The sequence below is a fragment of the Dendropsophus ebraccatus genome, chromosome 1, assembly GCF_027789765.1.
Source record: "Dendropsophus ebraccatus isolate aDenEbr1 chromosome 1, aDenEbr1.pat, whole genome shotgun sequence".
Lineage (NCBI taxonomy): Eukaryota > Metazoa > Chordata > Amphibia > Anura > Hylidae > Dendropsophus > Dendropsophus ebraccatus.
Genome location: NC_091454.1, coordinates 113581523 through 113606790, shown reverse-complemented (window position 1 = coordinate 113606790; position 25268 = coordinate 113581523). Strand labels below are relative to the sequence as shown.

The following is a 25268-nucleotide window of genomic DNA, read 5'->3' as shown; positions in this document are numbered from 1 at the left end:
TGCTGTTTAGTGCTGCTCCTCTTTGGGTGCCTGAAAAAGCTGGATCCAGTCCTGGGAAACTGGGAGAAATTTCCCAGGACTGGATCCAGCTTTTCCAGGCATCGGGAGCAGCAGCAGACTGAAAAGTCATTTTCATGTTTTTATGTCCTTGGGTGTCTCAGACAACAGTATCTGGTGTGTTAACTACATTTGCACTCTCATATATGTTCCTCTGCCTATACCTATGCTTTGTCCCTTTTCTAGTTTTTATTTCATTTGAACTTTTTATTTCCTTATTTTTGTTTTTTAAACTTTTTCTATTCAACATTAAAAGTAGACAGCTCCTGTATGTCTTCAACACCTGTATATGAATATGTGAATGTTAGAGACAATTTAAAGTTCGATATATTTAAATCTGTGCAAATACATTCAAAACTTACAGATATACTGATGAACAATAATTTGTAAACAGAGAACATTTCTGAGTCACATACTTCAAGATATATGCCTTGATTCACGTGCGTGCGCAGACTCCTAAAAATCCTTTCAGATAATGAAGCCGAAATGGGGATGTTCTAGTACACTATATATTGTAGAAAGTGTAAAAGTAGAACTGAGGCATTAATTGGATAACAGTTGAGAGATTAACTGAGTAATAGTGTCTTATGACACTGATACAACATGTTCGAGAGGAAAGAACGCAGTAGTGATTCATTGCTTTACTAACCCTGAAAAGCATCTTTGATTTTCATGTACTCCAGCAGAGACAGCTGCCCTTTTCATTGCTGATCTTGTTTAATTCGGTAGACTTACCATGCTCTGTACAGCACAGATAAATTTTCTGGAACAAGCCTTTTATAGATATAACTCAAATTAATTTCTTTGTATCTGCTGAAATAATTTGAATTTCCCAGAGTTCTTAAGCTGTAAGAAAAAGGATATGGAACTGCTTCCATTATAGTAAACTGCAATGGTGATAAAGTTTTGTTCCTTGCTCATAAATTGGATTACCACAATGTACTGCACCTTCAAGGTTATATCTAAGTGCAAACCTAGCATTGTATTTTATCTAATAGCAACATACTGTATAGAGCATACAGAATACTATAAACACAACGTAAAGAAATGTTATCTAAAAGGAATTGGTTACTTTTGTTGTCACGTCTTTCGGTTCTATTGTCTGTCTAGCATTTACACTATGATTTAGGTAATGACTCTCGAGGCTCCATAGGGGTTTTCTGGAGACAGTTAAGCATTACATAGTAGCCAATATAAATTGCTGTTTGCATTGCACTTATGTAATGAACATATGAAAGCTATATAGTGATTGTTGTCCATTGGTATCTGGTTGTTAAAACTTCCACTGGATGGGTATAATCTTATTGACTCTTGGCAACCCTGTCTCCTTTATTGTCTCAGCAATGCCACCAATCTGTCGACTAAGAACAGTAATATTTTTACTGTTGCTAAACTGAACTCTGCTTTCAGATTGCATGAGATTGGGGTCACTTAGGATTAAATTAATGCTATACCATTTTAACAATTAAACACAAAAGTCATGTTGTAATCTCACTCACTGGTTGCAGCGCTGCATGTAAGTGAGAAACCTTGGCTACCGGATGCTTCCACTGTTGTTCCTATTTTCTGCCATGAACCTGCTAGGTCAGGCCATGGCTCTTCTGTTCTGGCTGCATGTTGGCACCAGGTTATCAAGGCAAATTGTGTCTGAAAACCTTGTAGGTTTGGCAGTATATTAATATAAACCCACTGTGCATTGCCTGCTAACCTTCATGAGAAAATATGTTTAGTACTTTTACTGTTGTTTCACTCTGACCTTTGGCTCCATTCTTGACCACTTCATCTCATCATCTGAGCTGTAGCCCCTCAGCTATATGGCAGCTTATATAGACAGATATATAGACAGCTTTAACATATTAAAGCTTTAAAAAATTACAGCTTAAAAAAATACAAACACAATAATACTTTACTGTTTTTTTTTCAAAAGTGGCCATCGATATCTAAGTTTAAGGGGTACCAACATCAAGCACCCTGCCAATCAGCTGTTTGCCAGAGCCATGGTACCTGTATAGACAGAGAAAAAAATTAAGAGCAGACAGCTTTATACACTGTATAGTGACCATGCTGGGCTTCTTAAGCTTAGCTCCCAATTGGAGCTGAGCTGCAGTAACCCAGAATGACCGCTACACAATGTATGAAGCCATCTGCTTCCAACTCCACTTGCTACCTACATACATACCTGACAAACAGCTCAATTGTGGAGTGTTGGTTGTTGGCACTCCACCATTTAGCTATTGATTGCCTCTCCTGAAAATAGGTCATCAATAAAAAGAAAAAGTCTACATATAAATGGCTGATAGTATGTGCTTAAATTCATAAACACCTAAAGGGTAAACTTTAGAAAATATAATTTGGATCATTTTGCAACTTTGAATCTAAATTAAAATGAACTGTAACAGGAAAATCCATAGATACAGCCATGGCAGTAATATGAGCTTATATAGACTGTGATTTCTTTTTTCCCTTTATCAGCTGAGTATTTTTACTGCATTGTTCCATTTTCACAGACTACCAGGTTCTGTGACCCTTTCAGACGTGGGAAGCACTTATCTATATGCTACTACATATCTTTTGAGAGGAAACATTTACAATAAATCGGAAAAAAATATTGAAATCTTGTTAATAGAAAGGATTTCATGGAAGAAATATCATTTTTGCAAAGCACATTGGCATGAAATGACTTAAAAGCTTTCAGTGAATGAAGGAACTGCTATATTTTTATTGCAACAGGCATGGCAAATTCTTTTATGTTTTATCTCAGTGTTACTGTAGTTATCTATTAGCCTTTGTTTGACAATCTACTAAAGCAAAATTATTAGGCAGCAACTGCTTTTCACTGTGCAATTTGGCCTTCTGATTTCTCCATTTTTCAAAGACGTGCATCAGCCAGTGAGTGATTATCCTTTTCTTGTTGTGAAGATTATAATTTTCTGCATGTCTGGTGTAGCTAGTATGGATAAAAGGATGTTTTCAAATCCATTTAAATGGGAAAAAAAAATCACAGGAAAGTCGATTGTATGGAAATAAACAATGAGAAGATACATCTTAGCATTTTTTCTCACAACTGTGAATAGATGACTAAAAATCTCTTTTGTGCCACTGTGAATTAGCAAGTGGAGTTTTTTTTTTTTTTTTTTTTTTAAATGGTGATTCCTTCATCATTAAATCTTAAGTCTGGGAACGTAGACTGTCTTTGTCAGTCACTTAAGTCATGTACGTAAGTGGGAATTTTTACGAAGCTTGAGGAGACTTTTAGCATTTGGGTTTTATTTGCACTGTTAATGAGGTGTTTCTTTCTTAAAGCTCTTATTTAAAGAATGATGGTAATTGTTTTGCCATCCTTGCCGGGTGTTTAAGGAAAGCTTTCCAGACAAGACACAAAGAAAACAATTAATGGCGGTAATAAGAGGTCCATCTTGTATTCCAAAGACATCTTGCAAATGTCATGCTTTAAAACTCTTTTTTACAGCAATTCCTTAGGCTAGAACATTATGGCCTTTCTTTAATTAGCGATAGTATGACCTCCCCGTTTTGAAGAGTGTAAAATAGTTAGCAACAGTGACATGTTCATTGAATATAGGACTGGGGTGACTAAATCATAAAAATCAATTTATATGCAAGGTCCACTAATTTCTGTTTTACTATATAGGACTATGGACTTTTTGGTCGATGATGCACTGCGAACAGTTACTCACAGGATAATTTACCACGGGGATTTCCAACATTACAGTCTCATATTAATGAACAGTGTTAAAATCAAGTGTACCATTGGAAATAGGGAATTAAAATAGCTATTTGTCCTACCAAATGCCATTAGTTCTTTTGTTAGGTTTCAGGGAGAACAACCATCCAAAGGAATAACATCTCCCTGTTTATTATATTGCAGAACACAGAATTATGGCACATATACAGCAGCACCATACCGTGTCATGTGTGTTAAAATACTGTATGATGTGGTGTAGCTAAAAGCTTGCGACATGCGGCATATCTTAGTAACAGCACCTTGTAAGTCTTGTGATCTTAGGGTCTTGCTTGGATGAGCTACAATCTCCCCACTCTGACTGATAGCTTTCTTCCTATCAGTAACTGGCAGCCCACATTGAATACAACAAAGCACATCTATGGCTGGTGAGATAAGGCCATGCTTTGCCCCTGTCCCCTCCGTGCCTAGGTAGACTGTACAAAGCAAGGCTTAACCAAGCAGGACTGACTAGGAGCAGCAAGCATAGATCATGCACATCTGAGGAGCATAGGAGTTCAGAGTATAGACCATTACCATTAGGTAAAAAGAGAAATATGTACAGACATAGACAATTAAATTTATTTTATCTTAGGCTGTCCCTCTGAAACTGTGAGGCGGGCCTTACTGATCAGGCCCCTCTTAGTTGTTGGTGCTGGATAGCTAGAGAGGCAGTTTTCACAGAGATCATTATAAACTGCAGAGTCCTCTATAGCTGTGATGAACTTGTCTGCCCACGTTGCTGTGGAGGCCGGTCCTCTGCCTCGAAGATGGGAGTTTAGGGTGGCATCCATGGCTGCACGTCCTGCTGAGATGGCAGCCAATATGTCCCTGGAAAGGGGGAGGGGGATATACATGTGTCTCTAGAAGGCCATAGTGACATGAATACCAGCTGGCTCCAGTGCTCATTTCTCTCCCCTGTGGGAAATTAAAACAGGCATGTGCTTTCAGGTGTATATTTGCTGTCTTCACTCACGTTCTTCTAGATTTTTGATATTCTGATGAATCTGACTTCTGACTTGTTCTTCCTGACCTCTCCTTTTACATTGTGAGTTGGTGCGATGTGATCTCCTGTGTTGACCCTGGCCTGACTCTGGCACTGTTTTTTCTCTATGGTTTTGTCTCTGTCATTACTCTTCTGACTTTTGACCCTCTGGTGACCCACTTCTGTTTCTGATTCAAGTCTATCTGTGACTGACTGGTTTTGATCCAGCCTGGCAACTTTGGTTTATTCCCACACCGGCCCTCCAAGTAGGCAGAAAAAGCAGGCTAGGTTTGCCTCAAGGATGACTGTAGCTTCAGTAATATCTGATTGATCAGTAAAACTGACTAATATCATGGGTTAAAAAAGACATTTGAGATAAATGTTTGGATTTACTTTTTAACAATTTTGGAGCCCAAGGATCACCTTATTCTGGCTGGAGAGAGCTAAAAAAAATGGTCAAGAAGCATAACTTTAAAAATGTAATGGCAAAAAGAGCCTTTATAAATGAACGATTAAAGAAGCAGTCCAGCCAAACTGATTTTTACACTGCGGGCAGGGGATGGGGGAACATAATAAAGAACCTATACTTACCGGTCCCCATACCTTCACAGTGACACATCACCAGGCTCCCCCCAGGTAGAAGATAGCCCACTTAATCAGTCAGTGGCTGCAGCGGTGTGCTACCCCAGTAACTGATTGGCTGTCATGACGTAGCAGGGGGGAGATATGGAGAACCCTGGCAGGAGTCCCGGAGCAAGATGTGGCGCTGTGAGGGCATCAAGGGGTTCTTCATCATGTTTCCCCTACCCACTGTCAGTTATGAATATTTTCTATTGCTCTGAATTTCTCCTTTAATAGTAATTCTAATTATTACTGCATATCAATAATGATAATTGTTCCATGCGACTGTGTCATTACAGTGCTTTCTTCGCTCCCGGCATGATATTGATACATTATGCTGCATGGGGAAAGACTCCACTACAGGGCTTCCTGGTCCATCCCATCGTTTGTTCATGGAATGTAGGAATAAGCCCTAAGCCTATTCTCTGTGCAGTGCTGCTGAATATATTCCTTCTGTATAAAAAAAAGTGCTATAAAATATAAATATGTATGTAGTTGTGGACGATTCATACACCTTAGAAACTGTAATTTTGTAGGGGTTTTATGTCATATATTGTCTCAAGTCATAGTTACAAGTCATAGTGCTACTAATTATATTTTCACTCGATTTTGAAGATTAAATCCAATCAGCTTTTCCTTCTGAAGCAAGTCTGTCGTCATGCATATGCAAAGCTGATCATATAATTTAATTACTTTTCTATCTAAATGAAAGATTCTTGTTTCAATTTAGAAATTCATTCTATTTTCTTTTCATCAAAACATTTCATTTGCATGGTAGATACTTATCAAACCAGACTTTATAAAGTATTCTGGAAAGAGAAGGAAATGGACACTGCTACAGTCTCAAAACTGAAAACAGCTATTTGACATTTTATTTTACCAAAGACTGATCTATTTTTTTAAAAATTCATTAACTTACAATGTTTAAGTCTCTGTACTTTTTACAGAAAGGTAGAAATATTTGTTTACTATCAATAGAATAGTGTTCATAAAGAACTACAACAGAGGCTGTAATCTCACTACATTATGAACTGGGCAATATTACATTTAATAATTTACTTCTAGACCAGTTGCATGACAAGCTATGTTGGTGACTAAGGCTGTGGCTTTAAATGACCTTTATCCCTTAATCTTAGTCTGAAAGATGTCAGGTTTATAGTCCCCCCCCCCCCCCCCCACACACACACACTATTTCTTAGTGTTCTTATGGCCCCTATGCACTTTAGTAAAAATTTGGCTCACCCTGATGATTTTGGTCAAACCTGGTGACTTTTTTTTAGCTATAAATTGTACCCTTCAAATGTTACCCTAGATGGCCACCTACATTGTCCACTTCTTGTGTCCACCATTATCAGTGCCTACTTTTGTAGGCCTAAAACGTGCAGATAACCTACCATTACGTATATCTAATAACAATTCCTGCCCCTCCTTTGATGACCTTGTCCAAGCTTTTCATATAAATTGTATGGATGCAGATGATTATCCATATCAATGTCCACATGTATATACACATATTCGTCACTAATCAAAACGAGTAAAATGTAACATTTTATGTACTAGATACTAATCCATTAAAAGCCAGACATAAACCAGAATAACCAATATAATGGAGACATAGGGCATAAGAAAAAAAAATTAGAAGAATGTTAACAAGTATTTTCCAATAACCCTGGACTATGAGCTTCTTGTTATACTAGGTGCTGTAAAAGAACATTACATTCATGGCTGCTGAAGTGTGAGCAAGCACATTTGTGTTTTATCACATGTGAAGTTCTGACAGAGACATATTGCAGATCCAAAGCCATCTACCATGACATACAGTATAACTACAAAAGGCTTGAGCCATGTGAAGCAAAAAGTAAAGCTTCAGTAGTATCATGTGTGAGTCACACAGTGGAGAGAGGTGACATTAGAAGGTTATTCTAGGAGGTCACAATAAAAAGATAACATAAAGTAAAAAGGCAAATCAAAACTTAGCATTCCATACAGGATGCAAATTTAAGCAATTTTTATTAGTATATAGAGTAAAGCAGTTCAAAATTGTAATGTTTAAGTCCATAAACTCAGACCTTCATAGGATTTACTAGTTTGCTATCTGCATGCTGTGCTCCTGTGTACGGTTGGTGAAGCCACTATATGTGTTACTCTGGGCATTGTGTTAAGGGCAACATGTGCAGCGACTTGGGTCAAAGCATCAAAGCATAACACCAGAATGGGCAGCAAGCAAACTTGAAGTATCATGAAGGCCTGACTTTATGGTTTAAAAATAAAAAATAAATCCCAATTTGTGAATTGCTTTACTCAGAAAATGATCCAAATCTGGAGTGAAGAGTTTTGACTCATTAAGTTGTTGTAAGATCATACCCCAGCACTGACCCTTTTGCTGGAAAGTTTGTATGGTAAACATAAAGTACATTGTGGATGCACAGTAATCAGAATATATTGCCTGGCTTGTTGCCAGTAAAGTGACAAGTAAAGAAATGTTTAACACAAATTGCATTGCATCAACGAACACTGCAAATAATATGGTAGCAAGTAAGGGTCCATTTACACAGAAAGATTATCTGACAGATTATCTGCCAAAGATTTGAAGCCAAAGCCAGAAACAGACTATAAACAGAGATCAGGTCATAAAGGAAAGCCTGAGATTTTTCCTCTTTTCAAATCCATTCCTTGCTTTGGATTTAAATCTTTGGTAGATATTCTGGTCGGTCATGAAGGGGTTAAACAAAACTCTGCCATTCATGAGCAATCCAAATATCATAAAAGGATCAAATAATGAACACATCTTAATGTTTTTTACAACAAAGTTCTCCAACCCAATATTTAACCTAATAGAAATCATAACAGGAAGTATTGTCATCAGAATCTCTCACCTGTGTAGCCTCATGGTTTAGCAACTTCAATCAAATATGTCTCAGAATTGTATAATTATATAGATTTTTTTTTTATATTTTCTATTTTAACTCAATGGTTTGTCGGTCTAGTGTATGGAGTACGAACAGCTAAAGTGAGATTTTCTGCTGATGAGTATTAAAGGTTATATATACTTTTGCCAGGTTCCTTGGTTCTTGGAGAAGTAGTTGATCATGTCACACTTTAATGTTTAATTTGCAGTTTAACAGCTTTACAAATGTGGGTGTAAATCCTTAACTGAAAAGCACAACAACAAGGATAATGACATGTAAAACATATGCAGCTTTATTTTATGACCTACTTAAAACTGATTCCAAAGTTTCAGTGACAAGTGCTGAATTTCACATAATGTAAAAGCCAGGCCTTTAATATACTTGATAGCATTCTGTATGATTTATTAAGTAATAGAAATATATTAGCAAGCCATCTTAAAAGAAGTTTGCATTTTCAAATATATTCCTACCTTTAGTGACTATAGTTATACAATTATTCTGCACATGCCAATCATCAGCATTCAATGACAGCGTAGAAATTCCTTAAGAAAATGTTAAGAACATTAAAAAGTTGCTGATTTTATGAATATATGAAACAGAAGGGCTCTGCTGCCATTTAAAGGCTGTGTTCCCACATTTTTTTTTTTCCTTCCAGTTTAAAAAAAAAAAAAAAAAAAGTCTGTCATTCTGCTGTTTGGCCCCTTGTCAGTGCAATGACCGCTGCTGGTACATTATTACTAGTTTAGGTGGACTAATTGGCCTTACGGTGTGTCTTTTATTGAAAAGTCCATTAAATTTTATAGTAAAACAGTGAGAGGGCGGTGAAAAAAAACCTGTCTATATTCTACATGGCTACTAGTTTATCTCTGGATTTCTCCATCAGTCATTCCCAACATTGGAGCTGCTATTGCATAGCCCAAGATTTTCTACTGTGATGATATCTGACACGAGAAGAATTAAAATTGATTACAGTAGGCTCTGAATGACTGGTCACATGTAATCTTATTTTAAGGGGGACTTTGCTAATACATTGCTTAGCTAGAAGCACTAAGATAAGGAGAACACTGGCCCAATCTGCTTCTGCTTTGCACAGTAAACTGAATATCTATCTATCTATCTATCTATCTATCTATCTATCTATCTATCTATCTATCTCTCTCTCTCTCTCTATCTATCTATCTATCTATCTATTCAGCTACATAGATTAGAAAGAGAGAGATGAGACAACAGTGTCTCCGTTCCCCTATACTACTCAGGAGAGGCTGTTTTCCTGCCCTTGACCAGGTGATCACTTGTGTGATGTCAGTGGTGGTAAGGGTTACAGATGAGGTGTTACAGCTTGCCTGGCAACAGAAGAGACAGTGATCATGTGACCTATGTCTCAGAAGGGAGGGGGAAGACAAAGGAGTCGAGACAGAATGGACCAGGCCATAAGGATTTTCAGCAGCTTCAGGATGTAAGTCCGGATGTGCTGTACACATACTGCCCAATTCCTGTAATACAAACCTATTACAAATAAGCTAAGACTATAGGTGGGGATTGAACAGGGTTAAAACTTTCTCATTTTGAACACTCGGCTTGTCTGAGAACTCATGGATTTAGAATGGAGTGGAGGGGTAAACTGCTGCCAGACACTGATGGTGGCCAATCTTTCTGAGAAAAAATTCTGAGAAGATCAGACAGTTGAAATTCAGCATCACTGATCCTTCTTGCTCCCAACTTCTTCTCTTCGCCCACCCGTTACATTAGATGGTAGACCAGTCCCACCGAAATTAGTGGGTTCAGCTGACACATTTGTAAGGTGTATGGGGGCCTTTACTAAGACAAACACTATAACCAAACACTATGGCTAGATTATGTACAGGGTACTGTGCCTAGCTGTCATTTTGTATAGGGCTCTTTGCTTGCCTGTGACTAACATAATAGTTTTGTGGATGGCTGTCATTATTATCGGTACACTGCATATTTCTGAAGACACAGTGGTGAGAATAGATAAAAATGGAGACAAAAACTGTCTGATTTTCCTATAGCAACCAATTACAGCTTAGCTTTCATTTTTTCAGAGTTCACTAAGCAATGAAAGCTGAGCTGTTTCTTTGGGCATATAAGAGAGTTTTTATTTATTTCCCCGAGTGACTCTCTGTTATAGAAACAGTGAGTCTGAATCATTTGCCTCAGGCACATATATTTATATGTGTCTATAAATGGGTTCATTTACATAGTGTTGTTTTTGTTTCCTCTGTATAAATTTGCCAAACCAGAACTCAGCAGAGGAAAGTAGGAAAACATTTGCAGTTCTAACCCGGTTTCTTGAAAAATAGAACTGTATGAAAACACATGTGTTAGGGTCAGTTCATGCAGTTTTTACGTGAGGGATTTTAGGACACATGCAGAGACTGTAGCACACCTGCACGAATATTTGTGTGGTGTTGGCTTTTTTGCATTTCCAGTTGCTTGGTGATTCCATGAGTTAAGTGAAATCAAACACGATTTTACATGGTGCAGAAACTTCTTTTATTTTTGAATATACCAGACAAAACTATGGTCTGAAGACTTGTCAGGTGTGCCTTCTCCTCACTTTTATGAGGTATCACATTTACATGCAGATTATTCATATGTAATACAGTGCACTTGGGTGAACCACTATTTAACATGGCGTGCACCAAAATGTTATAAATTCTAACCTGTTTCCAGTATTTTACTACAGTGAATAAATTGTTTTTTAATTAAAGGTTTCCGGATTTTTCATTATTGTTTATTAGTGATGTTAAAAAGTTAAAGCTTAAGTACATCTGGTATATCGCTTTAAGTTTCCCAGGACTGGATCCAGCTTTTTGAGGCACCTAGAGCAGAGCGGTAAGCATGCTGCTTTTGACCTTCGTGCTGCTCTGCTCAAGATGCCTGAAAAAAGCTGGATCCAGTCCTGGAAGACTTCCCCTATTTTACAGGACTGGATCCAGCTTTTCCAGGCACCTGAGGAAGAGTGGCATAGAGTTCAAAGGCAGCAGGCTAATATGCTGAAAGCTGAGCCTAGCGAAGCACTTCGCTAGTATTGTAAAATTGCTCATCCCTAATATATATAATGGACTATCATATATAACACAGCAGTTACAAAATAAATACGAAAAATTTATTGGTATTTTCTAAAATCCAAATTAAATATACAGTATAGGGCTATGTTCACACAACGTCAAAAATGGAGAAAAAACGTCTGATTTGGTTATTTAAAAAAACGTCCTATGCACACAATGCATTGAAAAACGGACGTTTTTGCAGTGGATGGCAAAATAATGAACATAAACATTACTTTCGGACGTTTTTTGCAAATAGTGGACGCTTTTTATTAGTTGTTCACACACAGTTCTTCTTTTGTCACCGTTCTTACTATTAAATTCAGTGGATTTTTCAATTAAGCCACAACCAAAGGGCAATTAGTAACCCCAAACTAAAATAATGTGCAAACACCTGTTATTGCACTAAGGGGATGCCAGGCTTCAAAAAACGTCCGTTATTTTAGACTTAAAGGAGCTGAAAAAACGTTGTGTGAACATAGCCTATAATTGTACTTCTCAAGTCTATGTCTTTATAGATATACATAACAAAAAAAAGTCAAGAATCCTAATTGTTTATACAGAAGAAACAGAATTAGGTTAACAGTGTTTTATATTAACAAGTTCTAAGTATCTGAAGAAAGTTTAAGAAACATGTGTATTACATCTCCAACTGAGGTTGGAAATAATAACAGTTGCCTCATTAACAACAGTTTTTCACCTTCATTAGATACTGCATAATTTATACATTTCACACCTGGGAAGATAATAATTCACAATGACAATAGACTTTCATGATATAGGAACTGTGGGATAAGAACAGTCCTTATAGGAATTGAAAACTACACCCTGCCTATTCTTTTGGTCTTTTTGTGATATAGATTGATGTATATATATATATATATATATATATATATATATATATATATATATTTTTTTTTTTTTTTTTATACCTCTACTTCCAAAAAGACTACCTACATTTTACCTGTGTTCTAAAATACATCAAAGTAACTCTGACCTGATTGACCCAACTCTCCTCCTGTAGGCCAATAACAATTTTCTTGACAGCATCACTTTGCTAGGTTTTGACATGTCCAGCTCTGAGAAAAATTATATGTCATCTCAGTTTGATTACATCCTCCAACTTATTTCCCATTTGTAGAGAAGTGGCTTTTCCTGCATGGGGTCTCACTCTGTTTACCTATAATTGATTGCTTATAGTACATTTGCTGACATTGGTACCTGTTGCTGTTTTTTTTCCAGGTCAACTGGCTGCAGGTACGTGTGAGGTTGTTACATATGACAGAGACAGCAGTCAGCCCCGAAGGACCATAGCCCGACAAACTGCTCGCTGTGCATGTAGAAAAGGACAGATTGCCGGCACAACAAGAGCAAGGCCAGCCTGCGTAGATGGTAAGAACATATTATTATTATTATTATTATTATTATTATTATTATTATTATTAATGCATGACTTACATGTGTGTAAAAGTTCCTTGAGGATTCATACTTGATTTCTTTAATACGTCGGCTATGCATACATGCTGAATACTTTATGATACACATATGCATTGAGAAACATGTTTATGTATCTCAGTGATGTGCATCAAAGCGTTGTTTTATAGCCATAGAGCGGAGGATAAAGATGTAAAAGAGCGAGCCAGACATTTAATGGAGCGTTCTAATATTCTTTGAATTCTGAATAACTGGACTCAAAACATTTTTGAATAATGCAATGAAAATGTAGCTCATGAGATGTACCCACTGCTGCCCGATTAGAAGCTTAAAAAATGCATTTTTGCTCCAATTCAGATTCAGAGTTTTAATGCCACCCTTAGGCTAATGTGGCTTCTCCTGCGTGAAAGCTAATGTTGTCGGGAAAAAGCACTTGCAGCATTGTTAGAATAGTAATTTTTTTTTCTTTATTTCTAGTATTTTGTCTCATTAAAATTATCACTGCATATGACTCACTGCCAAATAGTAGCAGCCTGGAGCTTCCTCACATACTTATCCTGAGAAGAAAATATTTGTCTTTAGGAAAAAAAAATAGTAATTTTTGTGGCAAGTTCTAATTGTCTTGCAGGTACTGTCATTTTTACAGAAGCTTCCTATTTTATACTTGTAAACAAAACTTTTATTGAGGAAGCTAACCAGATGGGGGACCTGTCATGGCTGAGGCCTGTTTTTTCTCTGATTTCCCTTCATGGTCACTTTAAAGTACACCTATTAATACTATTGGCTTTAGGCCGGGTTCACACACAGTATGACATCGGCCGTTCAGTGACCCCGGCGTGTCACAGAACGGCCGGTGTCATTGAAGCTCACTGGCCGGATAAACTTGATTTCTTTAGAATTGGAATGTGGCCACATTTTAGTGTGCCCACATCCCAATTACCAATAGCCGACAGGGTAAAGTGCGGACATGTCAGTTTCTTCTGCAGCCGCAAGGAATTTCATTCCAAACAATTTAATCAGCAATTTCATTAATCAAAACTGCAACTACAGCCGTTGTTTATTGAAATTATATGCTGTGTGAACTTAGCCATAATGTAAATAGCTGCATAAGTCATTTGAAAAATGTTGTTATATCTTAGGTCATTGTGTTTGTTTCCTTAGTACATACTACTGTCTTTTGTTGCACTATTCATATTACTATATTGAAATTACTAAATTGTAGATATCAAAGGCAGATAAGAAGTAAGTATGTGCACGGGAAAACAGATAGAAGCCAGGTTCAGACTATGTAACTGTGCGGCTGTATTTGCGGCTGTAATTGTGCGGCGGTATTTTTGGTGGTTCATGCGTACGCTGGAAAGTATAGGATATACGGCTGCACAGTGCACACTATGTATGAATCTACGGCCCGATCGTAAACGGACCCGTAAAAAATTAACAAGACCATTGTTTGCGGCTGGACATGCGGCCGAGGATTGACAGGCGGTCCATACGAAGTACTTCAAAAATAGCCGGCAATGATGCCAAATGCCGATGCCTCTAATAGTTAATATATTAAATTAATAAAACACATTTTCTTTGTAATAAAGTCCCTTTCGTTGGTCAATAATTTAATTCTAACGAATCCATCATTTTGCAATTAAATATACTGTTAAAATAAATATATATGTAAATAAATGTATATTTATATATATATTTATTTTTTGACAGTATATTTAATTGCACAATGATGGATTCGTTAGAATTAAATTATTGACCAACGAAACTGAATTTATTTCATCGAAAATGTGTTTTATTAATTAAATATTAATTAGTACAGGAAGCTCCATAAGCCGTTAATTCATATTTCCGGCAAAAGAGCATTCTGTACTAATCATCACTTTACTTTAATGAAAACATCAAATGTTTCTTCTAATTATGTTATCACAATAGCATTATTAGAAGAAACATTTAGAATTATATGTGCGCTCAGCTGATTGGCTGATCGGCTCAGCGCACATATAATTAGCGGGTCCGCAGCACAGTGACATCATTGTGCTGCGGACCAGCGAAGAGGCAACATCGGGGTGAGTATAGAGCTCTCCCCACCCCCTCCCCAGCACTGCACCCCTCCCAGCAAGGAAGGGGGGGTCAGTTAACCCCTTCCTTGCTGGGATGGGTGCAGTCTTACATCAGTCTGGCCCCCAAGGGGTTAAGGGGGATGCAATATATCCTCCCTTAACCCCTTGTTGGCCAGACTGTAAGCAGCGATCTGTAAAGATGCTGCATACTGTAAGGTGCACAACACCGCTCACAATGATGGGTGTTGTGCTCCTGTTTGTGTGTTTTTTGTGTGTTTCTCCCTTTTTGTTTTTCAGATATCGGTATCCTGTGGATTACGTCGGATTCCGTGGACTACGTTGATGACCAGCGTTTTTTTAATGTTTTTTTTTATAAAATGGTCAATGAGGGGTGTTGGGGTGTTTTTATTTGAATAAAAAAATTTTTTAACGTGTCTTGTCTTTATTTCTTTACTTTATAGACTTAGTAGTGGAAGCCATCTAATAGACGGAATCCATTACTAAGTTGGGGCCTAGTGTTAGCGGGGTTAGGGGGTTAGTGTTAGCCATTTTATACCGGCTAACACTAGGCCCCAACTTAGTAATGGATTCCGTCTATTAGACGGCTTCCACTACTAAGTCTATAAAGTAAAGAAATAAAGACAAGACACAAGTTAAAAAAATTTTTATTCAAATAAAAACACCCCCACACCCCTCATTGACCATTTTATTAAAAAAAACATTAAAGAAACGCTGGTCATCGACGTAGTCCACGGAATCCGACGTAATCCCCAGGATACCGATATCTGAAAAACAAAAAGGGAGAAACACACAAAAAACACACAAACAGGAGCACAGCACCCATCATTGTGAGCGGTGTTGTGCACCTTACAGTATGCAGCATCTTTACAGATCGCTGCTTACAGTCTGGCCCCCAAGGGGTTAAGGGAGGATGTATTGCATCCCCCTTAACCCCTTGGGGGCCAGACTGATGTCAGACTGCACCCATCCCAGTAAGGAAGGGGTTAACTGACCCCCCCTTCCTTGCTGGGAGGGGTGCAGTGCTGGGGAGGGTGTGGGAAGAGCTCTATACTCACCCCGATGTGTCCTCTTCGCTGGTCCGCAGCACAATGAAGTCACTGTGCTGCGGACCCGCTAATTATACGTGCGCTCAGCCGATCAGCCAATCAGCTGAGCGCACATATAATTCTAAATGTTTCTTCTAATAATGCTATTGTGATAACATAATTAGAAGAAACATTTGATGTTTTAATTAAAGTAAAGTGATGATTAGTACAGAAAGCTCTTTTGCCGGCAATATGAATTAACGGCTTATGGAGCTTCCTGTACTAATTAATATTTAATTAATAAAACACATTTTCGATGAAATAAATTCAGTTTCGTTGGTCAATAATTTAATTCTAACGAATCCATCATTGTGCAATTAAATATACTGTCAAAAAATAAATATATATATATATATATATATATATATATATACATTTATTTATTTTAACAGTATATTTAATTGCAAAATGATGGATTAGTTTAAATTTAATTATTGAACAACGAAAGGCATTTTATTACAACGAAAATGTGTTTTATTATTTTAATAGATTAACCATGAGAGACATCAGCATTAGTGCAGAGGATCGCAAACCCCGGTAATAGCAATTCATGTAAACTGTGTTCCCTGCTTTCCCAGATGCATCCAGAGGTGTTTGCATCACTTTCTTAAGATTTTATTTGTTATTTTTAGTTGAATCAGATTTCAAAGTAAATGACCGTATGTTTTGAGCCGCATGTCTATTTTTTCCCACGGCCGGAGTTTCATCCGCACATTTACAGCCGCATAAAAAATACAGCCGCACAGTTACATAGTGTGAACCTAGCCAGATGGTGCAAAGGGAGCCCTTTGGTCTCCCTTTGCGGTGTCTTAGAGGTAATATTTATTGGTTGGTAAACTTGGATAAACCATTGATATACAATAATCATTACTTAGCAGTGCAAAAAAAAAATAATCCATTGGATTAGATAGACCAAATTGCCATGCCCCCACACTAAAGATTAGTGCAACTGTTTTAGCATTTGTATGGTGAGCATCAAACCTCCTGAGACCTGCATTAAGAAACCTGCTAATTGTACATTTAATAATAATATTTCAGATTGATTAAGAGGAGTTGTGCAGAATTCACAAAACATGAACATTTCCTTCTGAAACAGTGCCCGTTCTCCTTGCAACTTAGCTCCATTGAAGGAAATGGGTTGGACTGCAATACCACATACCACCCATGGACAGGGTGAAAGCTGCTGTCTTCCTTAAGCTTGACAATACTTTACATAGCTAATAATGACTTTTGTATTTTGAAACCTTGTGGAACCATTGGATTATTTTGTATCCTATATGAAATGCCATTTATTGTTTTTATGGTAGATACTATGTGAACATATTAGGACAGCTACAGTGCCCGTAAAGGGAACCTGTGATGTTAATAATGCAGTATAATTTATGTTATGGAGCAGAAGGTGCTGTAGATTGCTGTATAAATTTGTGGATAAAGATTCAATATAACTTGAACCTTCGCTCCTTCTATGCTTTGGGATCTAGTGGACAGTCTTACTGTGATTGACAGCTATCTCTGTATGCACACTCATGCAGGAAATGTTGTCAGCCACTGAATAGAACTGTGTCTTTGACCCCTACACCTAGGAAGAGCAGAGGTTTACATGAATAAAATACTAACAATACTAGGTGTTTAACCACAAAACTATATATTGATCCACTCTGCTCCTTCTCTGCTCTAACATGCATTGGACTACATTATTAATGTGAAAGGTTCTCTATTATGGTATGGATGTATCTTATTATTGTGCCTGAGGCATTGGGTATAGCATAGTAGATTATACCATTGCGATTAAATTCACTGGACAGTGACCATCCATGTTCAGTTATAATATTAAATCCACCTGCCTAATTTTCTGTAGATAAATCCTATGTCACCAAAATAGCTCCAAACTATTGAAGCAGGACTCCTATTTATGTTTTGTGGTATATCAAGACATACGCAAGTACTGTAGATCCTTTCCTAAAGTCCTGTAAGTTTTGAGATGGGGTCTTAAGGGATCAGACAGATGTGGCGAATTTAAAGGGCATGTATCTTCTAGGTTTTCAGTATCTTATCAAAAAATCTTTTTTTCCCAATTGATTCTAATTTGTCTGATTTAAAAAAAATTTTTATATAGATTTTTTTTTGCAGTTATTGTTATGCATCTTGTCTGAGCTTTTTTTTCTTTTTTTTTTCTTTTCCTTTTTTACCAGCATTTAGTGATATGCTTTACAGCAGGCACCATTACCTGTCTTATTAAGTTTACATTTTGGCTTTCGGGCCACACCAGAGAACAACATGTAAGTGCCTGAGAGTACAGTCTTTAGGTTTTCATTCTGTTGCCTGCTTCAGAATGCAAAACTGTACTTTTGTGGCTAGAGGACACCAGGTCGGTCCACAAGTGTGGTCCCAGTGTGTGTAGAGACTTGTCCCAAGAACCAGATTACCAAAAATAACAGTATACAAGAGGCAAATATTAACATAACACTACTGTTACCACCATAATATAACCTTATAGAAATAAGCAAGAAAAAAGTTGGACACTATAATACAGTGCACACCACTAAGTCCAAGAAAAATGCAAAATGTATTTATTGGGACAAACAAAAAACACACCACAACAAACAAGAATAAAATCAATTAAAAAACCACATAGGTATATAGAAACTAAGCAGGAGAACAATATACTTTCCTACTTCACCAGGGAATCAAGCATGTTACTGGTGCTCCACATGATCAAATATAAGCTGTAAAGTGCATACAAGTAAAGTGGCTGGCAGAGTACAAAAAAATAATCTATATATGAAAAAATAGTACACAATATAAAGAGTCCAAAGTACTACAGTGCAAACATGCAAAATATATAATTAAGTCATTGTAAACACCAATATGAACCTCTAATTAAGTCATTGTAAACCAATATAAACCTCTAACATAACAAGAAGTGCCAAACCATATATGCAGCATTAGGTAAGTTACATGGGAGCAGATACCCTGGTGCAAACCCAACGCGTGTTGTCACACACAGTGACTTCGACCCCTGACCCCTGTTCTCCTGCTTAGTTTCTATATACCTATGTGGTTTTTTAATTGATTTTATTCTTGTTTGTTGTGGTGTGTTTTTTGTTTGTCCCAATAAATAAATTTTGCATTTTTCTTGGACTTAGTGGTGTGCGCTGTATTATAGTGTCCAGCTTTTTTCTTGCTTATTTCTATAAGGTTGTTTCTTTTGGACACTTAGCTGCACCCCTTGTTTCTCAGGTACTATTGATGAGCTCCCCCATATCTTATATTGGACCACCATAATATAACTGACCAAAACCAGTATACCAACAGTACCAGCTTACAAGAGACAAATAATACCACTACAAACTTACTAATGCCACAATTCTGCTACTGAAAAAAATCAACTGTACAAACACCAATATCACCTTATACATTGACCATATTGTGATAGATCCCAGCACTACACAGGTTCTGCAGACCATATAATTGAATAGAGTTATATCCAGTGACTGACAGGGGGCGTCTTCTCTGACTGACCCACAGGAGACATCTTCTCTGATTAGATTAATTGAATTTGTGTTTCTTTCTCCAATCGGCCTGGGGTATCTCTTCCACCCATGACTTGTCTCCACAGAATGATATTAGGCCCCCTTCATGGCCCCATATAGTATTATGCCTTTGTGTGCAGCCCTCATATAGTTATAAACCCCTCTATGCAGCCCCTATATAGTATTATTCCTGGAATGGCACTGCAGTAGAACACATCACTACAGTGCCACTTGACACAGCGCATGATGAGGTGAGCAATTTGAACTTGAACAAGCATAGTGCTTGAATTGAGCATTGCGCATCGACAAAGCACCTTGTGGTGCTTGGGTGAAGGTGGTGATAAGCCTTTGATTGTTTGTCCATCAGTTATATCTCGCATTTTTTTGTTCTAATTTTTGTATACTTTGGGGGAGACTTATCAAACTGGTGTAAAGTAGAATTGTCTTAGTTGCCCCTAGCAACCAATCAGATTCCATCTTTCATTCCTCACAGACTCTTTTGAAAATTAAAGGTGGAATCTGATTGGTTGCTAGGGGCAACTGAGACAATTCTACTTTACACCATGTTTGATAAATCTCCCCCTATGTCCCTTGAAGGGATATTTTAAAAATATACAAAAATTTGAATGAAAAATGCAATAGATTTCTGCAAGAGACATTAGAACATTAGAGTAGCCTATTGCATTTTTATTCTAAGTATTGTGTAGGTTTTTATACATCCCTTCAAGGTATGAATATATACAAAACTTAGAATGAACAAATGCAATAGGTTACTTAAAGCTGAATCAAGCACCCTAAGCTCTGCTGAGCAGAAGACACTTGGTTAAATGTTCAAGTCACCCAGTGATTTCAATGGGGTTCGTTACTCAAGTAGAACACTTGCGCATTGAAAAATTGAAAAATGCTTGACTTGAGTAGGGAGCTTGCAAGCGTTTAAGTGCTTTATCAACAATAATTATGATCATTTTCCCCGAAAAATGTCTGCCCATTCCCATAGTGGGGACATACAGTAGTTTAAAGCTATGTTCACACACAGTAAAACAATACCAAAATATGTCTGTAATTTGCATTACCAGTTGAAAAAAGGCAGTTTTTTTTGCAAAAGCAGGTTCTTAAAAATGAGCATGGTCATTATTTTCATGCCCGTACTCAGTTACGGCTGTTATTCTATGGTGTGTTCCCTGACAGACAATTTCCATTTGATTTCAATAAAGCGTATTATTACATTAAAAATATGGCTATATTTTGACCTCACAATTACAGCCATATTTTGATTACAGCCATTATATTCCTGTGTGTGCCTAAAATTTATCAAAAAGTTGCATATACTGCAAGAAAAATTTTATTTATATTAATAAAAACTAAAGTTTGTTGCACAAAAACAACCTCTGACATAACTCTACTGGCCAACAAACCTGCCCAGAATTTTTCTTTAACTCATTCACAGACATGTATGTTGCATTAAGGGGTTAACTTAATACTAAAAAGTTTGCTCAAACACTTATGGGGTCTAACTGCTTACTTTATGCCTAGATGTATTGTTTTTTAGAAGTTTCCAGTCTTTGGTACCATGAAGAGCACTGCAAATGCAGAATGCACATGTCACAGTGGTTAATATGGAAATCAATATAAGGCCGAGTTCTCACTACTTAAAAAACATGGCCATATTTCATAACAACGGACGTATTTGAGCAAACAACGGCTGTTAGTTCCAAAATAACGGTCGTTGTTTGCACAAATACAGCCATTGTTATGAACTACGGACGTGTTTTTTACATAGTGTGAACATAGCCTAAATAAAAATTGTAAATTTTTGATTTTGATAAAAATCAGACAATCCCAAAATAATTGAATTATATGGGTTAGACATAGAAAATAATCAGCAACAACAATTGGTGAACATAAATAGCAATGATAGAGCATTTAGTAGCCTTTACTCGATCTTGTACTATACAACATAGAACAAACCTCATAAAGATTTCCTGTATTTGAAAATTTATATATTCAAAATAGAATCTTGTAATAAGTCTAAATAGGTATCCTACCCCATCCAGACATATATGAAGGAAAAAAACCTTAAAAGAATAATAAGTAATGAAAAGACTAAGTACCATCATTATGGAACAACATTGTGTAATAACATCTACTGTCCCTAGGCAATCCACAATAAACTAGGAGAACATTCACATACAGGGAGTAAATAAAAAATCAATGTTTATTCCTTTGGGAGCAACAGTGTCAAGTTCCTAACTCTACTTAAGTTCTTTTTTGCTTTTCCCCATCCCCACCCTTATGTATAGGCACTATAGATGGTGAATTTATGCTTGTTAAACATTCCATGTTATTTTCTCTGCATAGGAGTCCATTGTTAGAAATGAATGACATATTTCAACTTGCAAGTGTTAAATACCTTAATTGGATATCTTTTGCCAGTTGTTAAATAACCCATACTACTCCTACTTTCTGGGATCTTCTTTGTTTTAAGGTCAATGTACTGTAAATCACATGATTGTCATAGGGCGGTTGAAAATTGCTTTTCATATGCAGAGAATTTCCTACCTATCAAGTCTGGCTATCCAGTGGACATACAGAGGGACATAGTGGAAATTCTCCTTTTAAGGTTTCAATAAAATTCCTAAGGCTTTGAAATGAGATCACTGAATTTTAGTAGAAGGGCTAAATGACAAACCTTTGTTCACCAACACTTTTTCATGCTCAGTTCAAATGACCATATATTAACAATTAGGTTGTCCTCTCTTTGTCCTGTCTGGAGGTGCTCTCCATATCCAGGATATTGTAACTGCAATGTCATCATGAAGGGTGACTTAACACCCATCCAGGAACCAGCAAAAGATATCTAATTAAGGGATATTAAACTTGCACAAGACAAAATATGTAATTTTAGTTGTTACTCTGCCCTTTTGAACTCTGCCCTATATATAGGAGAAACAACTAGGGTTGACAAGCATACATCCACCATCTGTAATAGTAACTTAGACCTACTGATTTTGAAACATTTCTCTGAATGTTGACATAACACAAGTCAATTAAGAGTTGAAAATATTAACCAAGTGCCCCCTCTCTACACAGCAGTAGTGACAGGGAGAAACTTCTTTATAAAAAAAAAAAAAAAAACTACAGTGGATTTATAAACTTGACTATTCCCTGAGGAATAAACATTGATTTCTCATTGACTCCCTGTAAGTGAATGTTCTCTTAGTTTATCGAGGGACAGTAGATGTTATTACACAGTGGTGTGCTATAATGATGTTACTTAATTCTTTCATTACTTTTTTTTTTTAGTTTTTTTTTTTTTTCTCCATATATGTTTGGATAGGGTAATATACATACTTAAACTTATCACAGGACTCTACATATAGACTTTTTCATATATCAAAAATATCAGAAACAATTACAGGGTTTGTTCTATGATACGTCTTACAGTGTGGAGTGTAAGCTACTAATTACTTATTATGTATGCTCACCATTTCCTGTTGCTGATTATTTTCTATGCCTAACCCATACAATTATTTTATTTTCTATTTGTGTTTTTTCCCCCCACCTTATATTAACACTATTTCTGTTTATGGTTTCTAATTTCCATCACAACCACTGTGACATGTGCATTCTGCATTTGCAATCCTCCCCATGGTACCAGAACAGTGGAAATCTACAAGGGGTGACCGAATTTTGCAAACTACACCCTTTAAAGAATACATCTAGGCTTCAAGTTAGCATTTAGACCCTATAAGTGTTTAGCAAAGTTGTTGGTATTAAACCATATTCTGATGTTCTAATAATATATACATTCATCTTATGATTAGTAATTTTCACAAGGAACATAGGGGCATTGGACCCTAAAATGTGTTACAAAATAAGTAACATCGATTAAACCTTAGTATATTACATACCACAATGAGTCAGGTTTCTGAAGTATAAGAACAATGAAGAAACACAGATTGAAGGGACCCACAAAGTTAATTTGGTAAAAAAATAACCCTGTTATATGAATCTAAAATGATCCATGCAAGTATATACAAACAGTTTTATGACAGATGCATCTATTAGGGTCAAATGAAATATCAGTAGAATAGAACAAGTGATAATTCCATGGTAACACCATGTATTTGGAAGGATCACAACTACATTTAATTTATCTTCTGACGGGAAATGTTTTTATGAGATATCTTAGCAGTTTCTATGCATGCCTTTTTATCTACTATATGAAGAATTGTGTAATAGAGTAGGTGGCTGTTTATTTGGTATTTCCATTGCTAAGGACCATCAAGGACCATTTACATTAGTTCTTATGCTGAGTGTTGACAGTATACAGATCGCCCGTGCCCGCTCATTAGGATAGTTAGATGCAGCTGTCAAACATGACAGCTGCCTCTAACTGTCTTGTGTCCCCCTCTCCCTGTTGTGTAATGGCTGGATCTCCCCCTCGATATGCGATCGCGGGGGGGGGGGATCCGGTGTACTGAGCCGGCCGGGGCTCAGTGTCGGAATGACGCTTATCCCGGCTCAGCAATCTATTTAGATGGTCTGCTGCAGACTATTATAATAGAGCACCAATCTATCATATGCACAGCATTGATCTCAATGAGAGATCAGTGGTGTGTATATAGAAGTCCCCCAGGGGGCTTCTAATTACTGTTAGAGGGGGGGGGGAATGTTTTTAATTATAAAAAATCCCCTCCCCTAATAAAAGTTTAAATCACCCCCCTTTTCCCAGTTTATAAAAAAAAAAAAAAAAAACAAACATATTTGACATCGTCACGTGCATAATCGCCCGAAATATTAAATTATCACATTCCTAAACTCGCACGGTAAACGGTGTGGTCGCATCAAATTCAGAAAAATTGTGATAAAAAGCGATCAAAAAGTTGCATATACGCAAGTAAGGTACCAATAGAAAATACACATCATGGCGCAAAAAATAACACCTCACACTGCCCCATAGACCAAAGGATAAAAGCGTTATAAGCCTGGGAATAGAGCGATTTTAAAGAACATTTAGTTTTTTTTAAAGGTTTTGATTTTTAACAAGCCATCAAATAATATAAAAGTTATACATGTTACATATAGTTGTAATCGTATCAACCTGAGGAACATGCATAACATGTCAGTTTTACCATATGGCGCATGGCGTAAACACAAAACCACCCCAAATAAAAAATATTGTTTTATTTTTAATTTCACTGTGCATATAATTTTTTTCTGGTTTCGCAATATATTTTATGCAAAAATTAAGTCTGCCATTGCAAAGCACAATTAGTTGTGCTCATGTGGGTCTGTAGGTGAAAAAATGCAAGTGCTATGGCCTTTTAAACCCGAGGAGGAAAAAACAAAAAGGCAAAAATGAAAATATGCCCAGGAGGGAAGGGGTTAAAGAGGACCTGTAGCCAATCTAAACAGATGATACTATCATCAAATAGCTTAGGATGTCTTGATGCACACGCATGTCCTTAATTACCTTACACTTCCTTAATATTTCCTCCCATAGCTGAGATATTTAGGTTCATAGTTTGTGTGACATCTGAAAAGTCAGAGGAGTATATACTTAATTTTAATTGTGGGAGTAAATATAAGGGGATATGTGTGATTATACAGTCAAGTCAGGGCCGTTTCTAGGTAGTTTTGACTACAGGGCGAATCTTGCTAAAAGCGCCCCCCCCCCCCCCATCCCCTCTCAAGTGATGTCGGGGAGGGGGGGCGTTGTTGCTATGAAGAAGCAGTGTGTGTATTATGGC

General features: G+C 36.9%; 1 protein-coding gene across 1 annotated transcript in view; it reads left to right on the top strand.

The window, feature by feature from the left end:
- TAFA5 (TAFA chemokine like family member 5) overlaps positions 1–25268 on the top strand; it is a 429171-nt gene that overhangs the window by 182415 nt on the left and 221488 nt on the right. Inside the window, exon 2 of the mRNA XM_069956116.1 lies at positions 12625–12774. Within this exon, the coding sequence (XP_069812217.1) occupies positions 12625–12774 (150 nt within the window). The remainder of the gene's footprint in view (positions 1–12624; positions 12775–25268) is intronic.